Genomic DNA, 26374 nt, shown 5'->3' with positions numbered 1-26374 from the left:
AAGACACCAGGTGGCATTTAATTAGAACAAATAAATATTTAAAAAAATGTTTAATGGCAATATTCTTAAGGTACAGAGCAATATTAATTATCAAAATGTTACACATTTATGCCCAAAAAAACCTTGTCTAGAGGTAATATTTTACTCAGACTTTACAGTTACAATTTTCATGAAACTATCAAAGACTTAAGCTAAAATACAACAGGGAGACATCATTTGAATGTAATTTTAATTGGATTTTGTCCCCTTTATACGGAAAAAAGTTCAAACTTAATATGCTATATCACCACAGTGCTGATCTCAGGCTCGGGTTCAGGCTCATCCTCGGGGTACAGTCTGCAGTATTTGTCAACCATGACATCCAGGTCATGCTTAACATGAGAGTTTATGTGGAGCACGGCCAGACTCTTGCACCTGTGTTTGATAGGTGTGTCACTGAGATAAGTCTGCAGGCGTTTCCTGGATGTCTCAGAGCTGCCGCTGTCCTCCAGCATCAGGACAGGTAGGGTGGTCAGGACCTTCAGAAAGCAGTTGACGTTGGGGAAGAACTTGACGTCCGACAGCTGAAGTGTCTCGTGGATGGTGGAGGGCAGGCGGACCTCCTTGCTCCGGTGCTTCCATTTAATCTTCCAGCAATGCAGCTCAGCGGGCAGAGTGTCTGGGTTGGGGAGGTCCTTGCGGTACACATCTGCATGGTTCTCCTCTGAGGTGTTGAACTTCATCTGGCCCATGATGGCAGGGACCAGTGACAGGCACTTGAGGGCTTTGAGGTTGCTCTGGGAGAAGATGTCGTCCACTTCATCGATGATGCCGCGGATCACTGGGACCGTCACATACTCCTTGAAGTAAGTCTCTGGCGGGATCTCGCCTGGGTCGGGCGATCGGTGCTTCCGGAGGAACAGACGAGGCACCTTCACCGGGATCTCCATGGTACCCGCCAGATTCACAGCCTCCTCAAACCAAAACTCATGGTAGACCTCGATGTTGTCGAAGACTTCATTCAGAGAATGCAGGACAGCTGTTAGACTGTTGGCAGCGAAGAACACATCAAGGGCCTCCCCTTGCAGGTTTTTGCCGAAGGCTCGTGTGAAAGAAAGAGCATTTTTCAGGATGACCAAGGTGACAATAAACTCAAAGTCAGCCAAGGTCTCTGCGATCGAGTAGGCGACCCCAGTCATAGCGTCAGGGAATTTTACGTTCTCATTGTCCCGAATGCAGTCCATGCACAGCAGGAGGGACTCGAGCAGGTCCACAGTCAGTTCAAACACATTGTGCTGCACTGTCCAGTTAGAGCTGCAGGCCTCCTTCAGCTCGGTTGCCTTCTCATAATTTCCCTGGTGGTAAACAGAGATGGCCTTCTCCAGCTCAGCCTGCAAGGATGGAGACTGCTTAAAGAAGATGCCAATCTTTCTCAGGGTTGCCATGACAACCTGAACACTGGGAAAGGGAAGGCTGTTGGCCAGGTGTATATTCAGTGCGCAGGTGGAACAAGGCGTGTGCATTGCCATGGGGTACTTTCCCATCAGTCCGACTGCCACAGCTTTCATTTTAGTGGCAAAGGTGCCGGTGGCTACATGGGCCTGGCCACGGCAGTCCTCCATCCTCAGCCCCCACCCATCTGTCACTTGGGTCTCCAGCCTCTCCACCAGTGAGGCCTCGTCCCCCTCGAACGGCAGAAAGTCCAAGAACTCCTCCCTGAGAGTGTTGGACTGATCTACAAACCGCAAAGAGAGAGGCAGGTGTCTCTCCCCAGCGAACTCCACCAGGTCCCCTGTGACCAGTGAGAAGAAGCGACTCTCTCTCACCTCCATGAGGATCTCCTCTCTGACAGTGCCCTCACAGACGTCTAGGAGCTGGCTCTGCTGGGCTGTGGAGAGGTACTCCACATTCACTGCTGTGGCCTCAAACCGTCTCCTCAGAGCCTCATCTCCAGCATTAATGCGGTACTCCAGTAAGGCCTGGAAATTACTGGGATCTCTCTCCAGTCCTTCTGGGACATTGGTCTCCAATGGGATGTTCTGCTTTCCTAGCATGAAAACAATCTCAAACAGAGACCTCAGGTAATCTCGGAACTCCTTCTCCTCTGGGGACAGCTTGATTTCCTCCTCAGCGGCATCTTGACCCTCAGTTGCCTCAATGTCTTTCTTTGAGTGGAGCTGTTCAATGGAGGATGCCACTGCAAGGAAACAAAAAAATGAAATTTGATATAAGCTCATGTTTAACAGGTGTATGGATACAACAAAACTTTAAAATAAAAACAATTAAACTTACATCTTCTCTCTTTAATTCTCCTTATGTCTTCTTCAGTCTGTTAAAACAATTATTTGAAACATAAGACAATGTAACTATGTTAACTATTACATTGAAAACAGACCTACAGAAATATAGCCAGTAGTAGTTAACAGAAATGTTCCTTTTTGAAGCAACACAAGGATATAAAGTTCTAGTAAAAAAAGAAGCGATATTATACCAATTCTTTGATCCGCTTGCGATGTCTGCTATGAGGATTTTTGAGGTGGCTTGTTAAATCAAATATGGTTGGAATAGCAGTATCCTTCAGTACTGTTCTGTAAGGGCTCTGAAAAACAATAATGAAGACAAAACAAGTTATTCAAAATCAAAACACAGCTCAAAACCTCTCAAATGTAAGATTATGATCATCTCTAAAAAGACAGATTGTTCAGTGAGGTAGACATGTTTCAAACAAAGACCTTTGTGGTTTGACATGCACTTACTGTTTTACAAACCATAGCCGGGTCAAAGTGTTTGGCACACAGTCTGTAGTGTTTATTGAGTTGGTCTGATGTTTTCACCTCCAGATCCGCCCGGCGACAGTTCTCAACCCAGAGCCTACATCTGAACAAACCAGAATAGGAGGGGTTAGTTGGAATTTTTATTGGCCTAGTTACCTGCAAACTATTCGTTTTAAAGAATCATGGTCCAGACTGAAGACGATGATTATTTTACTATTTAGGTGTGTTAGTGCTGGGGTGGTACCTAATGTATATATGTCCCAAAGTTTCACTAGAGGTACGATGGATCTACATCACAAATGCCATGGGGGCTAACTTATCTGTACAACTCAGCTACAGGCGAATGTCAGCACTGTAAGCCACACACACCACTTGGCTGGCTAGCTAGCTATTTCCCACATATGAAAGTTAGCTATGATGACTAGCGTGCTACTGAACACAACATAACTAAATTTAGCAAGCTATCGTATAACTGGTTACTCCCCGAGAAAGGTAGGGGTTCATATTGTGACGGTCAGATGTTGTCATACCTTTCTGGATCTCTTGGAAACCTGAAAAAAGCCAAATCGGATTGAGTGCTCTTCCTGGTACAATTTGGAGCCGCGCAAAAATTGGGCATTGTGCATAAACGTTTATTCAATTTCAAATGAATTTAGTATTCAGACATATGCTTTGCGTTTGAATAATGTATATTAGACAAGCTAGCTACCTGTTACTTTGAAATTAACCTAAAAGGCGCGCAACAGTGCTAAGCGTGGCCTGGAGGATTTGAGAAAGAGGAAACCGAACGGCTTCCGTTCAACAAACAATGTACGTCACAATGATGTCTTGTCACGTGCTCATTTGTGTTATCTCTGCGCACAGATCCAGGATCAGCTCTAACTAACAACAATTCCACATTTACATTGTAAGGGTTAAAAGAAAAACGTACCTCGGATCAGTGTAAAACCCGTGAACAGAGGATTCCAGATGACCGTGCGTCTACGTTACACTGACGATTTCGTTACACTCGTGTAAGAGGTACCCCAAATTTGCTAAAATATATCTAGTTTGTCATGGCAATTGGACATATAGGTTATATAGTCAACTTTAAACGGCTACAGATCGGATTCATGAAAAAAAACAATACTAATGTACTTATAAACGAGCGTAAATAAAGATAAAACACATACTTAATATACTTAATCTGGCTCGTTGGTCTAGGGGTATGATTCTCGCTTAGGGTGCGAGAGGTCCCGGGTTCAAATCCCGGACGAGCCCTCTTTTTATGTCTAAAATTAAATATGTGTCAACGTTGTGGATAGAAACATGGTGAATTCGCTATACATGTGCATGAGTTAAACCCAGCAAAAATAGAACTCACTGCGTCATAAATTGTTAAATCTCTGTTATAGTCTATGTAGTTGCACCAAATGTACCACTTTTCACTACGTTGTTACAGCATTCAATTACTTGTATTTTACCATTGCTCTTCAAATTTAAAATGATGGGCTCGTCCGGGATTTGAACCCGGGACCTCCCGCACCCGAAGCGAGAATCATACCCCTAGACCAACGAGCCACAGCGTAAAATATGCTGATCTACATGATTATAAAATAAGAAATTCCACGTGATAATTTGACTGACGATGTGCAGTTCATAAGGACACTTCAATCATAATACAATTCATTTACATCTCATCTCCACCCATTACATGTAGCTTGCTGTTGTGTAGAGAATCACTCAGGCTTTCTTACGACACTAGTACGATAACGTTGCCGGTTTGTTGTGCTGATCAGTGTATTAATGAGTGTGAATCATAATTATAGGCTACACAAAGGAGTTATGGTGTTACAGTTATTATTATTGAGCAGAAAAGTGTCCACTATCATGGTAATTTATTTGGTATTTGTGCAGGTATAAATAGCATTGAGACAATAGACAGTGTATTCCTGGAAGAAATACATATTGGTGTGTGTGAAGATAAGTTGAGGAACAGAGGCTCACAACAGTTCAATTAACTTCTTTTTATATATCATACATAAGACTGTCTTAATATAATACAAAGGGCATTGTCATATACACAGCAAAGTCTTGACTAGATCTTACAATCTGTGGATACATGGACTTATCCTTTTCCCCATGCTGTTCAGTTTTATAGTGCATGTTGCATGTACAAAAAATTTGATGAAATAAAAAAAATGAAGGAAAAGATATTCAAATGAAATCAGAGGACTTGCGCTTCTGTAGGGTGAGGGATATGTCAACAAGTACTCAAATGTGTGAAACCCAAACATAACAGCCTTATTGAAAATGGAACCACTTTTTTTCCACCATGTGCTTCTCATACAACCAAAATGTAAGGTTTGTGGATGTACATGCACTTACAATATACCCTGTGAAAATTAAGGTTTGAAGATATAGCTTTCCCTGTTTGATTCAAACCCTACCTCATAGTGTTGTCCTGATGTAGTCAAGTACCCCTGACCAGAGACCATGATACACCACTGACTAAGAAAACAGATCTTGCCACTGAATGGTCACCAAATTGACAAACAATCATCATACCAGCAGGAGCAAGGTAGTGAGTTCTATACTTCCTTTATTAAAAAATATAAATATATACATAAATTCTATTTCAACTATTAAAAAGGGGCTGCATGTCATGACAACTGCTCTAGATCAAAGGTCATTCAGCATGATCTGAAACAGGCTCACACTTAAGAGTCACTCAAGTTTATTTTTTTTAAATACTTTTTTAAACCTTTATTTTGGAATGTTTAGTACCAGTATGAGTGCCAGCAAAACCACTGTCAATTTCTGAATCTCAAATCATGAGGGGTATGAAAAATGATTGTGAATATAATTTTAACATTTAGATAAAATCAAAATATCATTACAGGTAGCTTTGCATTTGAGTTTGTGGTTATACCAAACATGATTTGTCCTTATGACGGTCTCTCCCCTGAATTATGATGACAATAGAATGGTGTCCTGCGGTCTGTGTGTGTTTAACTAAGAAGGCTGTTATGAGCAGGACTTTGGTCTTGTTACTTTTCCAGAGATGACAAAAAAAAAAAGCATTAAAAAAAATAAGCACTTCAAAATCCCTGATATAAAATAAACTGAATGAAACATATATTTTATTTACTGTCGAGTTCTACAGACATGCATGCCTAAGTTGAGCACCATCCTCAGGACATTAGCAAGAGGGCTGACTGGCACCCTTTCCAATTGAATAGGACCAGGCTCACAAGGTGCCCTGCCAAATCATTTTGAAACAATTGTCTGTACGCTGCCAGGGTAATGAAAATAAAATAGTCTTGAGTTATGGCAGTAGCTAGCATGTCGACCAAATTATGTATGAAAGGCAGCGAAACCCTTAAAAATAGTCTACGTGGGGGAAAATGCAGAAATAGAATGCAGTTGTCTCCAATGAACCATGAGCTTTTAATTCTGCTACTCTGGAGCCTGCCGAGTAACTACCAATGTCGCTAAACATACTAAAGGTTAAAAGAGAGAATCCACAAATTAATCAAGCAAATAATATGGAAACAGGTTTGGTAAAACATTGCAACCTTAGCTACCGTATATTTTAACAGTTAAGTTCAACAACGGGTTCCAGTTTTGCTAGAGCAATATATTGCTGCTGTTTTGTATTGACGTTAAAATAAGATCTTGATAAACGGAGTCAAAAGTGGTGAACTGCTACATTATTGGTTACAGACACCTAATATGCTTTAAAAACAACTGCTTTGGTATAAAAAATATCCAAAGGGAAAATAAATTATTGTAAAATTCACAGCATAATTTGAGGAGGAAAAAAGGCAGTCACTTAACTCGTTTTTTTTCTTTTCAGTTTCTGTTTAAGATGGAGAATTTGTGCAGGTGTTCAGATGAGGAACTACATGCAGATTTGGGAGGGGGGGGGGGGTAAGCAAAGGGACTCTGGAAAAGATAGTTCTTTCCACTGTGAAATCCTTAATCTGTGAACAAGATTGAGGAAATAATGTTTAGGAGATTGGTGTGTACAAGAAGACCCTGTAATGTGGGACCCCATTAATGAGAAATCTTTGTAGAGAAAGGCCTCAGAAATCATTCTTAATTACCTTTTTTTATGATGTTTATTCTCCTTAAAGAATTAAGGGCTGTCTAGAGAGAAAAAAAATAGAGGAAAGCCATGTTAATTCAAATGATAATGTCCAGCTCCGTCCCATTCCAAGTCCATGAGTCGTAAGGCCAAAGGGTTATCTGAGAACCAGCCCCTGACTGAACCAGTCTTCCCCGCGCTGGGCCGGATCCTTTTCTTCTCCAGAGCCAATCTCTCGTCTGTGCCAGGCCGGGCCCAGCTCACCAGCCACCTGGACTTAATGGGGGCAGCGCTCCCCTCAGAACCTCCCCACATCTTCCACCTGCAGGGTATCCCCTCCACTGTCTGGGCCAGCGCACGCCATAGGAACTCCACTGCTATGTGCTCCCCTCTCACAGAGTTACACAATACCAACAGACAACACGAAATATCACTGCAAACACTTTCCTCCTGGTCAAGCTACATGTTTTAAAAGCAGCTCTTTTGTGAAAATTCACTTTAAAAAGGGTAAAACAATCAACAACCTGTGGAACAAAAATGTCAGAAATTCCACCGTTTTAAATAAGAGGCTGTGTTAGCATTTCATTACTGACAGCTACCTGTAAAACTGCTTCCAACTTTATCCCCAATGCTCACCAGAAGATTTTGCCACGTAATACCAGACGGTGGTTATTTGTTACATGAATTTTGTGAAATGGCAGATGGATGTCTCAATTTTACTATGGTTATTTTGCAACATTACTATGTGTAATAATTGCAAAAGGAAAAACAGAAACCACATTCTTTTAACAAAGGATCTTCTCTGTAGTAGCGGTTCAGTGATATCTCCCTTCTGACGTGAGCAGCTTTAGTTCGACACACCTGTAGTAAAAAACACCACCTTAAAAATGACGCACAGGGGGAACACACAGCCAAATGTCAGTGCAGTCACGAGCTGGCCATGGAACTCTGCTGCACACACACTCCAGTCATGGGAGACTCCTCCCGGTCCATGCCCTGCCTCATGCCCAGGTGGCCCTCTGGTAGGTAGTGAGCTGGCCCAGTGTTTGTGCCCATGGGGTACGCGGGGTGGGCGGCCATGCCCGTCTCCTGCCGGGGGTTCGAGAAGGCGCCCAACCCCATGCTCAGTCCGCCGTGGTGCCCAAAGGGCAGGTGGCGGAGCTGGTAGGCCTGGTTGCCATGGTTCCCAGTGGAAGAGGAAGATGTGGAGGAAGAGGAGGCAGAGGAAGACAGGGAGGTCATGGACAGATGGCCATGCACCACCTCCATGGAGTCCTGTGTGGAGGCGCTGTGTGTGGGGGAGGTGTAGTGCCGTGGGCGGGGCCTTGTGGCCATCACCTGCGCGTGGTGATGATGGGGGTGGGAGTGGGGGTGCAGGGCCTTGGGGTGCTGAGGGGGGACATGGAAGGTGGTCTCCTGGACTGGGTGGGTCTCTCCGGCCACTGGCTCTGGTCCAACGCCGCCTCCCCTCACCAATGGGGGAGGGTAAGTCTTTCTTGCCTGTCAGTGGACCACAGATACAGAAATCAAATCAATTAATGTCTCTCATTCTGACTTTGCTGATAGATACTTTGAAGAAACATGTACTTAATATGACTGTGATGTGGTTGTCCCACCTAGCTCTTAAGATGAATGCACTAATTCAGTCGCTCTGGATAAGAGAGTCTGCTAAATGACTAAAATGTCAATTTCAATACTCTTGTCAAATGCTTCTTGGAAAATGTCATACCATTACATTCTCAGTGCATTTAATATTGACTACATTAGGACTTTCAACAGGTTGTCTATTGATTAATTAGCTTCTTCAAATGAATGACAAAGACATGTCACCTGTGGACAGAGGGTGTCACCATCGATGGCTGGCAGCACTGCCCCAAAGTGCCCTCCACTGTGTAGGTGGTGATGGGTGGGGTCGGACCTTGCTCTGCCACTGGTACTTGTCCCAGATGATCCTCCTGCAAGAGAGAGACGAGGGCACAACCTCAGCCTAAGTCCATCACACCACATCTAAAAAATGACAACCTAGCAAAGGTTTAAAATAGTATATATTTTTTTAAGCACCATCAACTGTTGGGTTTCCCACCAGTGCACTGAAAAGCCACCACTTTGAGATATGAGCCCACAACAGCAATATTCCGAGGAGAGAAAGAGGGTCAATTGAGCCAGGGAGTGTTACCTGAGCTGGAGGAGGTGCTGGAGGTGGTTCCAGAGGACTGGGACTGCTCCAGCGCTGGGCTGGTAGACACACTGCTGCTCGTGTTGGTCCCCTCGTCTGCAGTCTTCTTGAAGAAGCTGTGCTGTAGGGCGTAGTAGGGCTGTATGCGGCTCTTGGGGTCGTAGTCCAACATCCGCAGGATCAGGTCCTTGAACTTCAAGTAGTCAGCGACGGCGTGGCCAGACTCCCCCGCCCGCCGGCCACCTGGACCCCCGGCCTCCACACCCAGGATGGAGTGGAGCTTTCGAGAGGCTGGAGGCTTATACTGCTCAGAGGAAAGATGAGGGGAAGAGACAGAGGGGGTGTCAGGTACTTGAACTTAAATACACAACACTACCAAAAGCCACTGTTTGGGCACCACATTGAGAGAGGAACTGCAGAACACTCACCCTTTTGCCATCTTTGGTCTTCTTAACGCTCCATGTGCCATCTGATAGCTTCTCAAAGAACTTCCTGGCTTTTGGGGCTAGGTCCATAATATGATTGGGGGGGATACCTAGAACTTCAACTATCTTATTCATCTGGTCCACCTGAGAATTATAGAATAGAACAAAATACTGCCATGGATTAATGTTAATTACGTGTATCAAATGAATTTACTCAGAGTTGGATACATTTAAAAAGATCTCCAGCTAGTCAGTCAAGCCTACTGTACCTCGTTGGCTCCACTGAAGAGGGGCTCTCCGGTGTGCATCTCTACCAGTATGCAGCCCAGGGACCACATGTCGATGGCCAGGTCATAGGGCATGCCCAGCAGCACCTCTGGGGAGCGGTAAAAACGACTCTGGATGTACTGGTATATCTGACGAAGGAGAAAAAGAGTAAATCACAACCTATTCTTAAAGATAACGTTACAGATATCAGCATTACAAGCTTGAGAACAGAATATACGTCAGAGGTATACAGAACATATGCAAAGAATGAGACTTGTGAAAGACAAGGTTAAACTCTTTTGGACCAAGTAGTAAATTAGCATACCCTCTGTCCTAGTTGGCAGGAGCTGCCAAAGTCCACTATCTTGATGGCGCTTCTTTTGGGGTTGCACAGCAGGATGTTCTCAGGCTTCAGGTCACAGTGGATGATGCTGAGCTCAGGCGTGGCCAGGAACAGGAGCGCAGTGCAAAGCTGCTGGGCAAACTTCCTGGTCAGGTTGAGAGAGACGCCACGAAAGTTGGTGTTCCGCAGCAGGTCGTATAGGTTGTATGAGAGCATCTCAAACACCAGGCAGAGGTGGTTCCGGAACATGAAGTGACGTTTCAGGTGAACTACATGATAGGAAAATGAGACATTCTGCCAGTCAAGCTTGGCTGATACACATACAGGAGAGATTGGTGTAAAACATGACAGTACTCCATAATGGCTTGGACAATAGACAAGCACTAGAGTGCATTACCTATGTAGTATTTCATCTCAGTGTCATGTTTGTTCATGAGCTCTAGGAGACGCACTTCAATCTGGGCTTGATTGAGAAAAGCTTTTTTGTTCTTGATGATCTTGATGGCAACCCACTCCTGTTCTGCACGGTCATAAGCTTTTACAACCTACAGCAATCACAAGGAGAGAAAAAACACCAACACATACAATACCAGCCAAAGGTTTCAGAACACGTACTCATTCAAGGGGTTTTCTTTATTTTTGCTATTTTGTACATTGTAGACTAATAGTGTAGACATCAAAACTATGAAATAATACATATGGAATCATATGAGATTCTTCAAAGTAGCCACTCTTTGCCTTGATGACAGATTTGCACACTCTTGGCATTCTCAAGCAGCTTCATGATGTAGTCACCTCAAATGCATTTCTATTAACAGGTGTGCCTTGCTAAAAGTAAATTTGTTGAATTTCTAAATGCGTTTGAGCCAATCAGTTATGTTGTGACAAGGCAGGGGGGTATACAGAAGATAGCCCTATTTGGTAAAAGACAAAGTCCATATTATGCCAAGAACAACTGAAATTTGCAAAGAGAAACAACAGTCCATTATTACTTTAAGACATGAAGGTCGGTCAGTCAATCAAGAAAATATCAAGAACTTTGACAGTTTCTTCAAGTGCAGTTGCATAAACCATCAAGTGCTATGATGAAACTGTCTCATATGAGGACCACCACAGTAAAGGAAGACTCAGGGTTACCTCTGCTGCAGAAGATAAGTTCATTAGTTACCAGCCTCAGAAATTGCAACCCAAATAAATGCTTCACAGAGTTCAAGTAACAGACATCTCAATATCAACTGTTCAGAGGAGACTGCGTGAATCAGGCCTTCATGGTCGAATTGCTGCAAAGAAACCACCACTAAAGAAGAGACTTGCTTGGGCCAAGAAACACATGCAATAGACATTAGACCGGTGGAAATCTGTCCTTTGGTCTGATGAGACCAAATTAGCGATTTTTGGTTCCAACCGCCGTGTCTTTGTGAGACGCAGAATAGGTGAAGGGATGATCTCCGCATGTGTGGTTCCCACCATGAAGTATTCACTATTATGATATCCCATCTGCTTTGCGTTTGGTGGGACTATCATTTGTTTTTCAACAGGACAATGACCCAACACACCTCCAGGCTGTGTAAGGGCTATTTGACCAAGGAGAGTGATGGAGTGCTGCATCAGATGACCTGGCCTCCACAATCACCCGACGTCAGCCCAATTGAGATGGTTTAGGATGAGTTGGACAGCAGAGTGAAGGAAAAGCAGCCAACAAGTGCTCAGCATAGGTGGAAACTCCTGCAAGACTGTTGGAAAAGCATTCCTCGTGAAGCTGGTTGAGAGAATGCCAAGAGTGTACAAAGCTGTCATCAAGGCAAAGGGTGGCTACTTTGAAGAATCTAAAATATATTTTCATTTGTTTAACCCTTTCTTGGTTCCCACATGATTCCATGTGTTATTTCATGGTTTTGATGTCTTCACTATTATTCAACAATGAAAAAATAAAGAAAAACCCTTGAATGAGTAGGTGTGCCCAAAATCTTGACGGGTACTGTATTTTCTTATGTTTTAATCACACTAGCTACACAAGTGATCACGAGAATAATGTTGAATCATTTACAAAAGTGTACCTGTCCAAATGACCCTTTGCCGATCAAGGAGTCAATCTCATAGCGGTCCATCCACTTTTCCCCATTCTTGACAATGTAATCGTAGTTGTCATCGTCATAGCCATCGTTGAAGACCTTCCTCTCTTTCTTGTGACTGGAGTCTTCACCCTGACCCGTTTGGTGCCGTCGCTTCTTTTTTGCATAATACACCTAGAGTCCAGGAAAGAACCGCAATACAGACATTAGCATATTCCTGATCTAACTGACTACATGAAAAATATCCAAAACTATATTTTTTTTGTGTTGTGGCAATTGCAGTTCATTAAACAGCAGAAACCAGTCTCACCTCATTGATCTGTTTATAGGTTTTGATAAGGTCTATGGAGAGCTTCCTCAGGGGAGCCAAAGTAGGGTCACGAAAGCACTGGGGTATGTGCCTCTGTAACAAATCACAAGGAAAGCATTAATATCTCAGAAAAAAAAATGTGTATGAACTTTTCTTACAATTTGCAATCAAAATGATAGGCTACTTAAAGTTCTGATTTATACTGGGCAAGTGCGTGTTAAAAAGTGTATGACAAATTGAGAGGTTTGTGGGTTGCTTGTATACCGGGTTGGCAGTGAGCTGTTGCGTCTGGTCGCTGTACGGTTGGACCGCAGCAGTTTGGTCAGTGCTTGGCTGGTGGCGGTCACTGTACTGCTGGTGCGTATGGGGCATTGGAGCAGCCATCTGAAGACCAGCAGCATGGAAAGAAAAAGAGGGCGCAAGCCGGACGGACGAAGGTTTGCATGCTGAAGTCTCTCCTCCTGAAAGTCAACATTTACACGAGTTAATGCTGAAATTGATATATATATATATATATATACACACACAAATTTAAAAAACAACCTTATACAAACTTTCCCTGAAGTAATGAGAAATCAGGTTTCCTGCAGTGACAAACTGATCTAAAATACCACATCAAGGGGTCTAGAAGTGTAGGCACACAGCTTTAACCTTTACTATGTAGTATGAATCTCAATGACTATCAACTGAAATTCCAAAATAGGATGTTGGTAAACTCTAACTAACATGTTATGGTCAGTGTAATTTCTCTCATATAATTGACATGAGTCGGAAGACGTAGGCCTAACTCTTACTGTTAAATAGTGCTATTATTCAAATTATATATGGCATGTTTGTGGTATTAGCATCCGTGAGAAGGTGCCGACAGAACAGCGGGAGGCTATAGAATATGTACTTTTAGATCAGGAATAAAAATGCAATATTTATATAGCCTGGGTAGCATCAACCTCTTTATGTGAAAAAAAAAATCAGAAAAGTATTACGTAGCTTTTTCATCTATCAGCATCTCACCAGACAACACAATTCACTAGCGCTACACAGTAACCACTATTCAGAATCCCAGCAACAGCACCTAATTAGCATAGCCTATCACCACAGAGATACAGCGTGATTTGGCAAGCCCATCAATGCACAGGCCAATCACAACGCAGTATGCAAATAGCCTACTTTTGTTGCCAGGGCAGAGCGGCTCCTATTTTCCAATGAGAAAGCAAGAAATAAACAAGAAATAAAATTGAACTTTGGCACACTTAGAGGCCGCTTTCAGTACACTAGAGCCTGACAGCAAAATAGCAGCACAGCCTAAAACCTGCACTCCATCTGAGAGCACTAGAAACAGAGCTGACCCAGCTGTGGAGGAACAAATATATCCAGACTGATAGATATTATTAGGAGAACCTTGGAAATAAAGATGTACAGTAGCTACATTCCAGTTTAGAATTATACAATATGCCATTTCTGACACATCATACAATAATAAAACATGTATTAGGTATAACTGATCATGGGGGTGACCTCAGACTCCAACAAAATCAAATAAGGTAGCCTAGTCTAACCCCATTTCTCACTATAAGTAGTACAGTACTATTCCTTATAAATTGCGATTTATATTACATGTATAATATTGTACATTTAATATTATATTGGCCTTTATATAATTATATCTGGGGCTGGTCAGTTCACGCTTGTCCTTTGTGTAACTGTTCAATAATAATGCTTGCCAGTTGTTGAAGCATCCTTCCAAGCTCACTAAATGCAAAAGACTCATCTGTAAGGATGACTGGCATTTCTTTCTTCTCCACTTTCTTGGCTGACATCTTGAGGTGCACCATGGTTCTATTTTAAACATCACTCCATTTAATGTAATGTAATCCCAAATTGTAAATTGTCAGAAGACTGCCTCCTCCCCACCAAAGAGAAAATATTGCAGATATTGCAGCTAACCTGGATGCATCGTCTCCTGTAAAATTTCATATCATCCTGGGAGGAGAGTCCAGCAGCAAACCACAACCCACTATGAAGAACAAAAAGAGATAAGTATCATTGACTGTGCATTTCTGGTGGGATCTACTTTCCAATAGCACAAAAACTTGTGGAAAAAAGGGGGAGGAAAAATACCAAAACATTGCAAAGGCAATGGATGACTCACCCAATGTTTTTCAGAAAATATATATTGTAAAATTAACATTTTGTAAATCTAGAAAAAAAGCTCAAATCAATCCAACAAATCACATTTTCCCAGTCAGTCAGGTTCATTTCAGTGAACCAATGACTCAAAGATTGTATTCCGCATGTTGACAATTAACCATATAAAGCTGTTTACTTTCTGCAAGAACAGTTCAGAAACATGGTTCACACCAAGACAGGTGACATCCTAACAAGCAGGTAAAATCAGGTTGACCATTGTTTTGGACCTAGTAAAACTAGAGATCTCCTCTCAGAATGTCTATACTCATTGTCAAAGCCATTAACTTGATATGCCTGTGATGAAGATGACCCGAATGCCTCAACAGCAACTAATTAATAAAATAAAATAAAATATTACACTATGTATTGACAGTGAGCTGAAGTATTTTCAGTGTGGGAAGGGTTGCTAAATATGATATGCAGTATAAGCCTACATTGCAATGCAAGTGTTTTGAATAAACTGTATACCATTTAAATTATTCAGAACAGTGCATATAAAGTAGAAATAACGCATCCAACTGTTCCACTAAGGAAAAACAAGGTAATTGCTTGTAAAGCATAAACGATGATAACATTCACCGTTTTCAGGACCGTCTTCTGAACAGTTCCTTTCCTGGCTATTGAGTCGAGGCATGAACACAGGCCTAGTTACATTGATATACCGTTATAATACGAATTGTGTGTATGCATCTTCATATCTAACTATGTCTATCCTATGACAGTATTTATTAAAAACGATTCCCTCAGTTTTGTTACATACTTGCACACTCAAATCGGGCTGTCATCAGTTGAAAATAAGGAATTGTCAACTGTTAGCTAACTACTCACAGGTGATGGAGTATTTCTCGCCATGGTTGGAATTTGAAAAGGAAATCATCTGTTTAGTTTAGCCTTCTCAAGAGCAGAAATGTCAACGGCAAAGTCTGGCTTCGTCCACAATGACAAATACTACCTAGCTTGGTTGCTCATTAGCTAACGTTACCCTTCTAGCTTTGGTACGTTAAGGCAAGCCACCCGTTTCCTCTCGCCAGAGTGATTGCAGTGACGATGTGTTCTGCGAGCGAGCTGTATGGGCCTACTAGCAAGCTACGCGTTAGATGACCAGCTAGCTATGTGGCGAGCTTGCCAACTTATTAGCAAGCCAATAACGCATGATATGGGGCCCGAATTGTTAACTGGCTACCTTGTTACTGTTACCTTGCCCACACCTTTCTAACAAGTTAGCCATGTTAACGACCGTAGCTAGCTAACGAGCCTTGCTTACCCATAAATACTTAACGTTAGTTAGCTAGCTATTAACTTCCGTTAGCACTTTGACGTAACGTTAGCTAGCTAGCTATTAACTTACGTTAGCACTCTGACGTAACGTTAGTTAGCCGCTAGCTACAAATAAAGGTACAATGTTGTTAGCTCACTAGCTAGGTTTAAAACATGTTAAGTGTAGCTAGATCCAGAGCGCTAACGTTAGCTAGCAAATATGTACTGGTTAATGTTACCGACATTCTGATGACATCCCCCGGCCAATGCAATGGTTGCTGATCGTTAGCTAGATAGTTTATTAGTTAGCTAATTACCACCCCATGTAACGTTAGCTACCTTTATTACACAACACACATAGCCAGCTTCATATATGGGCTCACCTCTGATGGCACGATCTTCATTTAAAGTCAAATAACCTGTATGATAGGGCAACTTATCCAGCTTGAGCTTCTCCGCCCTCAGTCGTCGGCTAAGTTAACCGTAGCAGTCAGTCAACTCAATTCCCGTAACGCGAAGGTGAAAAGTATCCCCCACTGGCCAGCCAAGTAAAACTTATTGACGATCAAATGCGTTCCCAACCAACAAAATTAGTTATCCACCCAACTTCGACTAGCGCCAGCTAGCTCGTATGCTAGTTGACAAAACGAACGTGGCTACTGCTGTTGACTAGCTAAGGTTAGCGAGTTAGCTAACAAGATTCTGTAGCTAGGAATTCAATAGCTAAATAAAAGGTTGCTACATTCAGATTGTTCCGTTTTCTTGCAAGCTCACCACGGGAAATACGGACGTAGGCAATCATAACGAATAATAATCAAAATCCCCCAAAATATGAAACAAATATCATGCCCTAAAATATACGCTTATTTTGGACAATAATTTTGATGTCAATTTTCACAAAATGGCGCGCGTCCCAAACCTGCGCAGTGAACCGGCCCGGTAGACCAGAGACACTGACAACTATAAGCGCGGCTCCCCCTAAATGTATTTAAACTATACTAAATCATTTGCTTCTTAATTGTCTAAATTCGATCCATTCGACGCATTGTTTTCAACACAAATGTCAATGGTATATCCAGTGATTGCATTATTCCGGCGGGAAGGGAGAACATTTGAAAATAATCCGCAAAAAAACCTCCTGACAAAATGGCGACGGCCTGAGTTGTTACTATGACAACTGTCAATCAAACTATCCAATCCCCGGATGACCCAATGACGAAAATAATTCAACTGTAAATTCAACGTTGCATGCTGTCATAACTTGTCAATCAATCAGTAATTCTAATGAAGAAATAGTCTCAATTTAACTATAACATTCTAAAGTAGAATAAAATCATCGATAGGATTTCTAAATTATTTTGAGAAAATGCATGAATAGGAATTTGCCAAACTTTCTTGCATGCATTTTTGTGGCAGTCATAAAACTGTATGTATGACTGCAAAAATAAATTAGTATTAAATGAAATGCAAGACATGCAGACCTAGTCTTCTTCATTGTAAATAAGAATTTGTTATTAACCAACTTGCCTAGTTAAATAAAGGTTAAATAAAAAATACATTAAAAAACAGTCAGATTGACATCATGATTCCTGAATATGAACAAGCTGTGAGATATTGTTGCATAGAACACATCTATAAAATACGTTCCTTATCAGGACAGAATTAAATTCCGTTTTTCTTTTAGTGGCTGTTGAGCTTCACAGCAGAGACTAGAGGTATAAAGGGCACCCACATGTAGCCTATACTGTATGGCTGTCAGCTTAATGGTTCTCTAAGGTTCCATGAACTGAGTTTAGCAAAACCTGATGCTTAACATGAATTTACTAGTAACGTTTAACATGTGATAAGATATTCACAAATCAGATCAAACTACAGAAAGTAACCTGATTTAAATATCCAAGTGGGATCTTATTTGTAACATTTTTGATCTCTGAATGATGATGAAGCAAATCCATGTGCTATGTTCTTTGGCCAATGGATGGCAGCATACATCCTTTCTATGTGCAGTTCTGGATTTCTGATTATCATGGTCTTGTATGATTCTGATTCTATATTGATTTATCAGAGTCATGCTATTAGTGTTGAGGAATGCTCAATAGTGGTCCAATTGTAAAATATGGATTTATGGATGATAGGGATGAATAGAGATTGATTCTCTGGGATTTGGTGTGTATATATACCTATTCTCAATGATGACCGAAGGGCGATCATTTTTAGGATGTATTGTGAGTAGAATGACAGAGCCAACAAAACATTCTTTAACAACTTTCTTCAAAATGTAGGCTACACTTTATTTTAAACAAAAGTACAAAAACAAAAGCCAGTATTTACAATACTTGCATGGCAACATTTACCCTCTTTGGTCTTATTTCCAATTTGATGGTTTCAGATTAACTACAAAGTAAGAAACAAACATCCAACTGACAGTATGAGATATCATGTGGTAAGTCTCATAGAAATCCACAGAAGGCTTACATTATAATTATTATTGTCAAATACCTGCAAGAAAGTACTATCAATTGTTCAGTACCTTTAAAACTAAGTGGTGGAATTTGTGAGAATAATTGAATATACCTAACAGAGATGCTAACTGTGTAATCTTGAACAATATAAATAGCGAAAAATAACCTAAACAAATCACAATTACATCCAGATCTGATATATTTACAGGTTCATTAAATGCTGCTCCTAACCCTGACCTAAGTTGTGAAGTATACAACTGCTGGACAACTTGTCTCTTTCCACATAAAAAAATGACATGAAAGCACAGAAATAAACACTATGAACACAACTGAGATAAGACATATTCTGTAATGTAGTGGTTATGTTCAAACTAAACACAACCCACTAATACACAAACAGATGGTAAGAGTGTAATGGATGCCTAACAGCATCACTCAATCTCCTGATACTTTTGATGGTAAATTTAAAAAAATAAATAAACAGGAACCATGAAACATGTCATGAAATAATTTGTACAACAGATCCTTTACTTCCTGCAATGCAAGGCGATGCATCTTGGTATAATGCTTAACTCATATTACCTTACAACACCCAAAGCTGTTTATGTAGCCTATACCCTTAGCCCTTTCATTAACATTTTCTACAATTTATTTTCCTAATGGAGACTACAAAAAATGGCAGTGTATGTGCCATTAAAAACGGACAAAATGCACTGACTGTGGTTGTGTTGATGGGTGTTTGGTTGTTTTGATGATATGGAACTGAGACGTAACTGCGGTGAAGACCTTCAGCTCTTCGGGATGCATTGAGAGTCAGGGAGGTATAGGCCAATGTACACATCCTTACAGAAAAGGCAACTGGTCCAGTAATAATTCTACCAGCAATAATGTTAATTAAATCCAAGCCAAACACTCCAATTGTAATTTTTCTCAATTTGACCAAATCCCTCTTAACCAACACTTGAAACAAAAACTATTATAGTAGGAAGGTTAATGCATTTTATCTAGAGTGTAGACAATTTAGGCTTATGTACAAAACATATCCGTTCATTTTGCCAGTTTTTTTCATTCAATATTGAGAGGAAACAAAGTTTTGTGTATAAGTCCGAATCCAAATAGTCTTCCTCCAATTCAATGCCCCCTTTCAAATTTTAACAGAAGTGTGCAAAATCTTCTAGTTGCTGCTTCCACACTGCAGAAAAATAAAAAGTGATGATGTTAACGGCATATTTTAATCTAAAACATAAGTAGCAAATATTGTAATATACAGTAGTAGATGTGTTTTTCAAAACAAGTTCTTTACCTTTTTTTCTCTCATTCTTTAAACATTTATTTTCTTTACACCTCAACTTTCTGGCTGTTCTCCTCCAGCTTCTCTTCTATTTTCTCCTCCAGTTTCTTGCTCTCCTCAGTGGATCCATCCTCCTTCTCACCGGTCTTCCAGCTGCCTTGCCTTTTAACACAAATCAGATTGTTTAACACTAATCACAGCCCTCCAATAATAATACATATATCACCATAACATGCTATATACGAATGGCATTTTGAATTGATGCACTTACTTGGATTTCTTCATGTACAGCCAGTATGCTAGACCCACAACTACAGTGGCCAGGAGCAGACCCACAATAACTCCCACCACCAACTTTGTCGTGTCACCCTCATCTGATGAGTCTGTAAAGGCACAGAGAGAGAGGAGAAACATCAGAAACTAGGAGAGAACATTCTGCAAATGACCAGACTGCAAAAAATACATTTCCGTACATGTCTGCATAAACAGGGTTGGGTAGGCTACTTTCTGAATGTACTCCTTTATTTCAATTTCTTTTGAGTATTTAGTCATTTGTATTTCGCCGGCCTGAACTACTTCATCCAATGTATTTGGTAACAATATACTTTCTGGGCATGTAATTCTTTTCCAAAAATAAATCAAATACAAAATATATTTCTATACCATTTTTTTTAATAGCGGCCCACAATGTTGTGTCCCCCTTTCACCCTACATTGGTATCAGGAGTCTGCTGGCACAATGGTGTGACAAGAGTGTCTGATAAATGACCTAAATGTAAATGTAAAATGAACACTTGCAAAATATTTATTTTTGGTCATTTAACAGACTCTCTTATCACAATACCTATGTAAGAATGCTGTTCATTGACTACAGCTCAGCATTCAACACCAAAGTACCCTCCAAGCTCATCATAAAGCTGGAGGCCCTGGGTCTCAACCCCGCCCTGTGCAATTGGGTCCTGGACTTTCTGACCGGCCACCCCCAGGTGGTGAAGGTAGGAAACAACATCTCCACTTCGCTTACCCTCAACACTGATGCTGACCCCCCCCCCCCCCCCCCCCCCCCCCCCCCCCGTACTCCCTGTTCACCCACGACTGTGTAGGCCATGCACGCCTCCAACTCAATCATCAAGTTTGCAGACGACACAACAGTAGTGGGCTTGATTACCAACAACCACAAGACAGCCTAGGTAGGAGGTGAGGGCACTCGGGAGTGTGGTGTCAGGAAAACAACCTCTCATTCTAAGTCAACAAAACAAAGGAGATGATCATGGACTTCAGGAAACAGCAGAGGGAGCACCCCCTATCCACATGGAAGGGACAGCAGCGGAGAAGGTGTAAAGTTAAGTTCCTTGGCGTACATATCACAGACAAACTGAAATGGTCCACCCACACAGACAGTAGGAGGCTGAAGAAATTTGGCTTGTCACCTAAAACCCTGACAAACTTTTACAGATGCACAATCGAGAGCATTCTGTCGGGCTGTATCACAGCCTGGTACGGCAACTGCACCGCCTTCAACCGCAAGGCTCTCCAGAGGGTGGTGCGGTCTGCACAACGCATCACCGAGGGCAAACTACCTTCCTTCCGTGACACCTACAGCACCCAATGTCACAGGAAGGCCAAAAAGATCAAGGACAACAACCACCCGAGCCACTGCCTGTTCACACCACTACCATCCAGAAGGCGAGGTCTGTACAGGTGCATCAAAGCTGGGACCGAGAGACTGAAAAACATCTTCTATCTCAAGGTCATCAGACTGCTAAACAGCAATCACTAACTGAGAGTGGCTGCTGCCTACACTGAGACCCAATCACTGGCCAATTTAATAAATGGATCACTAGTCACTTTAAACAAAGCCACATTAACTTCACTAGGGTAGGGGGCAGCATTCGGAATTTTGGATGAAAAGCGTGCCCAAATTAAAGGATATGCATATAATTGGTAGATTTGGATAGAAAACACTCTAACGTTTCAAAAACTGTTCAAATAATGTCTGTGAGTACTGATATGGCAGGCAAAAACCTGAGGAAAATCCATCCAGGAAGTACTATTATTTTGAAAGGCTGTTATTCCATTGAAAGCCTATCCACCATACAAAGACTTAGGACCCTGTTCACGATCTCTATGGCTTCTTCTACATGTGGCTAGTCTTTAGGCATTGTTTCAGGCTTTTACTCAGAAAAATTAGGAAGATACAGCACTTTCAATGAGTGGACAGTGGAAATTTCCAGACATTAGTCCAGCGCGTGATCGGGAGCGCACCTTTCTTGTTTCTCCTTTTCTATTGATGAAGCTTTTGTCCGTTTGAAATATTATTGATTATTTATGACAAAAACAACCTGAGGATTGATTTTAAACATCTTTTGACATGTTTCTACGAACTTTTATTGTACTTTTTAGACTTTTCGTCTAGATATTGAGAGCGCGCGTTGTGCCTTTGGATTACTGAACTAAACGCAGCAACAAAACTGAGGTTTTTGGACATAAAGAGGGACATTATCAAACAAAACAAACATTTATTGGGTAACATGGAGTCCTCGGAGTGCCACCAGATGAAGATCATTAAAGGTAAGTGATTAATTTAATCGCCATTTCTGACTTTTGTGAGTCCTCTCCTTGGCTGGAAAATGTCTGTATGGTGTTTTGTGGCTAGGCGTTGTCCTAACATAATCGCATGGTGTGCTTTTGCCGTAAAGCCTTTTTGAAATCTGACACAGCGGCTGGATTAACAAGACGTTTATCTTTAATCCTATGTATAACACTTGTATCTTTCGTCAATGTTTATAATGAGTATTTCTGTAATTTGATTTGGCTCTCTGCAATTTCACCAGTTGTTATTTGAGACAATGCATTACTGAACATAACGCGCCAATTTAAACAGGTTTTTGGACATAAAAAGGGACTTTATTGAACAAAACGAACATTTATTGTGTAACATGGAGTCCTGGGAGTGCCACCAGATGAAGATCATCAAAGGTTAGTGATTCATTTAATCACTATTTCTGACTTTTGTGAGTCCTCTCCTTGGCTGGAAAATGTCTGTATGGTTTCTTGTGGCTAGGCGCTGTCCTAACATAATCGCATGGTGTGCTTTCGCCGTAAAGCCTTTTTGAAATCGGACACTGTGGTTGAATTAACAAGAAGTGTATCTTTAAAATGGTGTATAATACTTGTATGTTTGAGGAATTTTAATTATGGGACTTCTGTTGTTTGAATTTGGCGCCCTGCAATTTCACTGGCTGTTGTCGAGGTGGGACTATAGCATCCCAATGATACCAGAGAGGTTAATAATGTTTACATATCTTACATTACTCATATCATATGTACTGTATATACTGTATTTTATACCATCTATTGCACCTTGCCTATGCCACTCGGCCATCGCTCATCCATATATTTATATGTACAGTCGTGGACAAAAGTTTTGAGAATGACACAAATATTAATTTCCACAACGTTTCCTGCTTCAGTGTCTTTAGATATTTTTGTCAGATGTTACTATGGAATACTGAAGTATAATTACAAGCATTTCATAAGTGTCAAAGGCTTTTATTGACAATTACAGGAAGTTACATTTTACATTTTAGTCATTTAGCAGACGCTCTTATCCAGAGCGACTTACAGTAGTGAATGCATACATTTCATACAATTTCATACATTTTTTTCTGTGCTGGCCCCCCGTGGGAATCGAACCCACAACCCTGGTGTTGCAAACACCATGCTCTACCAACTGAGCTACAGGGAAGTTGATGCAAAGAGTCAATATTTGCAGTGTTGGCCCTTCTTTTTCAAGACCTCTGCAATCCGCCCTGGCATGCTGTCAATTAACTTCTGGGCCACATCCTGACTGATGGCAGCCCATTCTTGCATAATCAATGCTTGGAGTTTGTCAGAAATTGTGGGTTTTGTTTGTCCACCCGCCTCTTGAGGATTGACCACAAGTTCTCAATGGGATTAAGGTCTGGGGAGTTTCCTGGCCATGGACCCACAATATTGATGTTTTGTTCCCCGAGCCACTTAGTTTTCACTTTTACCTTATGGCAAGGTGCTCCATCATGCTGGAAAAGGCATTGTTCGTCACCAAACTGTTCCTGGATGGTTGGGAGAAGTTGCTCTCGGAGGATGTGTTGGTACCATTATTTATTTATGGCTGTGTTCTTAGGCAAAATTGTGAGTGAGCCCACTCCCTTGGCTGAGAAGCAACCCCACACATGAATGGTCTCAGGATGCTTTACTGTTGGCATGACACAGGACTGATGGTAGCGCTCACCTTGTCTTCTCCGGACAAGGTTTTTTCCGGATGCCCCAAACAACCGGAAAGGGGATACATCAGAGAAAACAACTTTACCCCAGTCCTCAGCAGTCCAATCCCTGTACCTTTTGCAGAATATCAGTCTGTCCCTGATGTTTTTCCTGGAGAGAAGTGGCTTCTTTGCTGCCCTTCTTGACACCAGGCCATCCTCCAAAAGTCTTCGCCTCACTGTGTGTGCAGATGCACTCACACCTGCCTGCTGCCATTCCTGAGCAAGCTCTGTACTGGTGGTGCCCCGATCCCGCAGCTGAATCAACTTTAGGAGACGGTCCTGGCGCTGGCTGGACTTTCTTGGGCGCTATGAAGCCTTCTTCACAACAATTGAACCGCTCCCCTTGAAGTTCTTGATGATCTGATAAATGGTTGATTTAGGTGCAATCTTACTGGCAGCAATATCCTTGCCTGTGAAGCCATTTTTGTGCAAAGCAATGATGATGGCACGTGTTTCCTTGCAGGTAACCATGGTTGACAGAGGAAGAACAATGATTCCAAGCACCATCCTCTTTTTGAAGCTTCCAGTCTGTTATTCGAACTCAATCAGCATGACAGAGTGATCTCCAGCCTTGTCCTCGTCAACACTCACACCTGTGTTAACGAGAGAATCACTGACATGTCAGCTGGTCCTTTTGTGGCAGGGCTGAAATTTTGTGGAAATGTTTTTTTGGGGATTCAGTTCATTTGCATGGCAAAGAGGGACTTTGCAACTAATTGCAATTCTTCTGATCACTCTTTATAACATTCTAGAGTATATGCAAACTGCCATCATACAAACTGAGGCAGCAGACTTTGTGAAAATTAATATTTGTGTCATTCTCAAAACTTTTGGCCACGACTGTAGAAGCACAAGCATTTTGCTACACTTGCATTAACATCTGCTAACCATGTGTATGTGACCAATACAATTAGATTTGATTGTGCCAGCAGACTTCTGATATCCACAGCAACTTACAGTCAGTGCATTCAACTAAGGTTGATAAACAACAACAACATCTCACAGTAATGGCAAGTAAAATGCTCAGGTGGAACAAACTTAACTTGAGTCCCATGGTCACGCCGGTTCATTTTGGACTTCTAACCCCTTTAAAACATTGTGTGTTTGAGCTCCAGACTACTGCTGCATTAGATTCTTCTATTTATTTTGCATCCACTGATACTAACCATTAGTGTGTGTAATTAACAGGGACTGTGCTGGAACGGTCTTTGTGAAACAAGGGCAGATCCCAAAAGTGGTTCTTCTCACAAAACCGTCTGTAAAGTCAGAACGGTTTGAGCTACAAACTATTATGACCCATCTATACAGACCACAGGAGAATGGTGGCACCTTCATTGGGGAGGACAAGCTTGTGGTAATGGCTGGAGCGGAATCGGTGGAATGGTATCATGGTTTACATGTGCTTGATGCCGTTTCATTAGCTCCGATCCAGTCCTTATTATGAGCTGTCCTCCCCCTCAGCAGCCTCCACTGGTTGAGACTCTCACTAACACCTTTTGCTCTATGACGCTCACAAGCCATTGTTTTGTGTTCTACCTGTAGCCATGGTTGTCCTGAAAAGAAAATGGTAAAACACTTCAATGTGAGGATAAATATGAGGGCAGTGCAAGCAGATTAATGAAAGCAGTGAATTTCAGCTTTTTCACTGTGGGAGTCCTAGGACCAATGGAGTTAAACATGCCTTTATTGCTGAATTAAATGTCATTAAGAAAATAGAAAGGTGTCATAATGTATGTTTTCGCAAACATCCTTTTTAAATGTAATCCAAGAGGTAATCATCTACATGTTTGTTATTTGACAAATCAAATCAAGTCAAATCAACGTTTATTTGTCACGTGCGCCGAATACAACAGGTGTAGACCTTACAGTGAAATGCTTACTTACAGGCTCTAACCAATAGTGTGAAAAAAAGGTATGTGTGTGTGTGTGTGTGTGTGTGTGTGTGTAGGTTAAGTAAAGAAATAAAACAACAGTAAAAAGTCATTTGAAAATGAGAGTAGCAAGGCTATATACAGACACCGGTTAGTCAGGCTTATTGAGGTAGTATGTACATGTGGGTATGGTTCAAGTGACTATGCATATATGATGAACAGAGAGTAGCAGTAGCGTAAAAAGAGGGGTTGGCGGGTGATGGGACACAATGCAGATAGCCCGATTGGCCAATGTGCGGGGGCTACTGGTTGGTCGGGACAATTGAGGTAGTATGTACATGAATGTATAGTTAAAGTGACAATGCATATAAGATAAACAGAGAGTAGCGGGGGGGGGGGGGGGGGGGGGGGCACACAATGCAAATAGTCCGGGTAACCATTTGGTTACCTGTTCAGGAGTCTTATGGCTTGGGGGTAAAAACTGTTGAGAAGCCTTTTTGTCCTAGACTTGGCACTCCAGTACTACTTGCCATGCGGTAGTAGAGAGAACAGTCTATGACTGGGGTGGCTGGGGTCTTTGACAAT

At 41.7% G+C, this 26374-nt stretch overlaps 3 protein-coding genes and 2 non-coding genes across 9 annotated transcripts in view; 1 reads left to right on the top strand and 4 right to left on the bottom strand.

Moving 5' to 3' along the window:
- LOC115206395 (52 kDa repressor of the inhibitor of the protein kinase) lies at positions 1–3557 on the bottom strand. Its single transcript, XM_029773307.1, has 5 exons — positions 3284–3557; positions 2736–2856; positions 2471–2578; positions 2272–2308; positions 1–2176 (listed from the first exon to the last, which is right to left on the bottom strand). Exons 1-5 carry the CDS (start codon positions 3370–3372, stop codon positions 279–281), a joined length of 2253 nt encoding a protein of 750 aa, XP_029629167.1. The 5' UTR covers positions 3373–3557; the 3' UTR covers positions 1–278.
- A 384-nt stretch (positions 3558–3941) lies between these two features.
- On the top strand, positions 3942–4013 carry trnap-agg (transfer RNA proline (anticodon AGG)). The gene has a single exon. It is a non-coding gene; the product is annotated as a tRNA-Pro (tRNA).
- Positions 4014–4241: 228 nt separating this feature from the next.
- trnap-cgg (transfer RNA proline (anticodon CGG)) lies at positions 4242–4313 on the bottom strand. The gene has a single exon. It is a non-coding gene; the product is annotated as a tRNA-Pro (tRNA).
- A 431-nt stretch (positions 4314–4744) lies between these two features.
- Positions 4745–17023, bottom strand: LOC115206393 (dual specificity tyrosine-phosphorylation-regulated kinase 1A). Of its 4 annotated transcripts, none has more exons than XM_029773301.1 (12): positions 16243–17023; positions 14360–14429; positions 12680–12876; positions 12416–12508; positions 12091–12279; positions 10431–10578; positions 10016–10302; positions 9693–9839; positions 9427–9567; positions 8999–9302; positions 8653–8777; positions 4745–8322 (listed from the first exon to the last, which is right to left on the bottom strand). In XM_029773301.1, the coding sequence occupies exons 2-12, from the start codon at positions 14367–14369 to the stop codon at positions 7750–7752; spliced, it is 2214 nt and encodes a 737-aa protein (XP_029629161.1). In that variant the 5' UTR covers positions 14370–14429; positions 16243–17023; the 3' UTR covers positions 4745–7749. The 4 variants fall into 4 exon arrangements, with proteins under 4 accessions (XP_029629161.1, XP_029629162.1, XP_029629163.1 ...); XM_029773302.1 differs by lacking the exon at positions 16243–17023 and adding an exon at positions 15431–16191; XM_029773303.1 differs by lacking the exon at positions 14360–14429 and having other exon boundaries at positions 16243–17022.
- A 1106-nt stretch (positions 17024–18129) lies between these two features.
- LOC115206394 (CD166 antigen homolog A) overlaps positions 18130–26374 on the bottom strand; it is a 62316-nt gene continuing 54071 nt past the window's right edge. For both annotated transcript variants that reach the window (XM_029773305.1, XM_029773306.1), the window contains 3 exons: positions 19884–19995; positions 19625–19774; positions 18130–19513 (listed from right to left, as the gene is read on the bottom strand). In XM_029773305.1, coding sequence (XP_029629165.1) covers positions 19660–19774; positions 19884–19995 — 227 coding nt within the window. In that variant the 3' untranslated portion in view covers positions 18130–19513; positions 19625–19659. The remainder of the gene's footprint in view (positions 19514–19624; positions 19775–19883; positions 19996–26374) is intronic.

Source organism: Salmo trutta, chromosome 13, assembly GCF_901001165.1.
Source record: "Salmo trutta chromosome 13, fSalTru1.1, whole genome shotgun sequence".
Classification (NCBI taxonomy): domain Eukaryota; kingdom Metazoa; phylum Chordata; class Actinopteri; order Salmoniformes; family Salmonidae; genus Salmo; species Salmo trutta.
The sequence above is the reverse complement of the archived record's forward strand: the minus strand, read 5'-3'. Positions and strand labels throughout refer to the sequence as shown.

Excerpts from the sequence above, each read along its gene's own strand:
- LOC115206395 (XM_029773307.1), bottom strand. The coding sequence starts at position 3,372 with ATGCCCAATTTTTGCGCGGCTCCAAATTGTACCAGGAAGAGCACTCAA. Across the intron at positions 2,309-2,470 it reads GCAAGCGGATCAAAGAATTG|ACTGAAGAAGACATAAGGAG; the intron begins GTATAATATCGC and ends TTGTTTTAACAG. Across the intron at positions 2,177-2,271 it reads GAGAATTAAAGAGAGAAGAT|TGGCATCCTCCATTGAACAG; the intron begins GTAAGTTTAATT and ends GTTTCCTTGCAG.
- LOC115206393 (XM_029773301.1), bottom strand. Across the intron at positions 10,303-10,430 it reads TGAGATGAAATACTACATAG|TTCACCTGAAACGTCACTTC; the intron begins GTAATGCACTCT and ends CCTATCATGTAG. Across the intron at positions 9,840-10,015 it reads CCTGCCAACTAGGACAGAGG|ATATACCAGTACATCCAGAG; the intron begins GTATGCTAATTT and ends CTCCTTCGTCAG.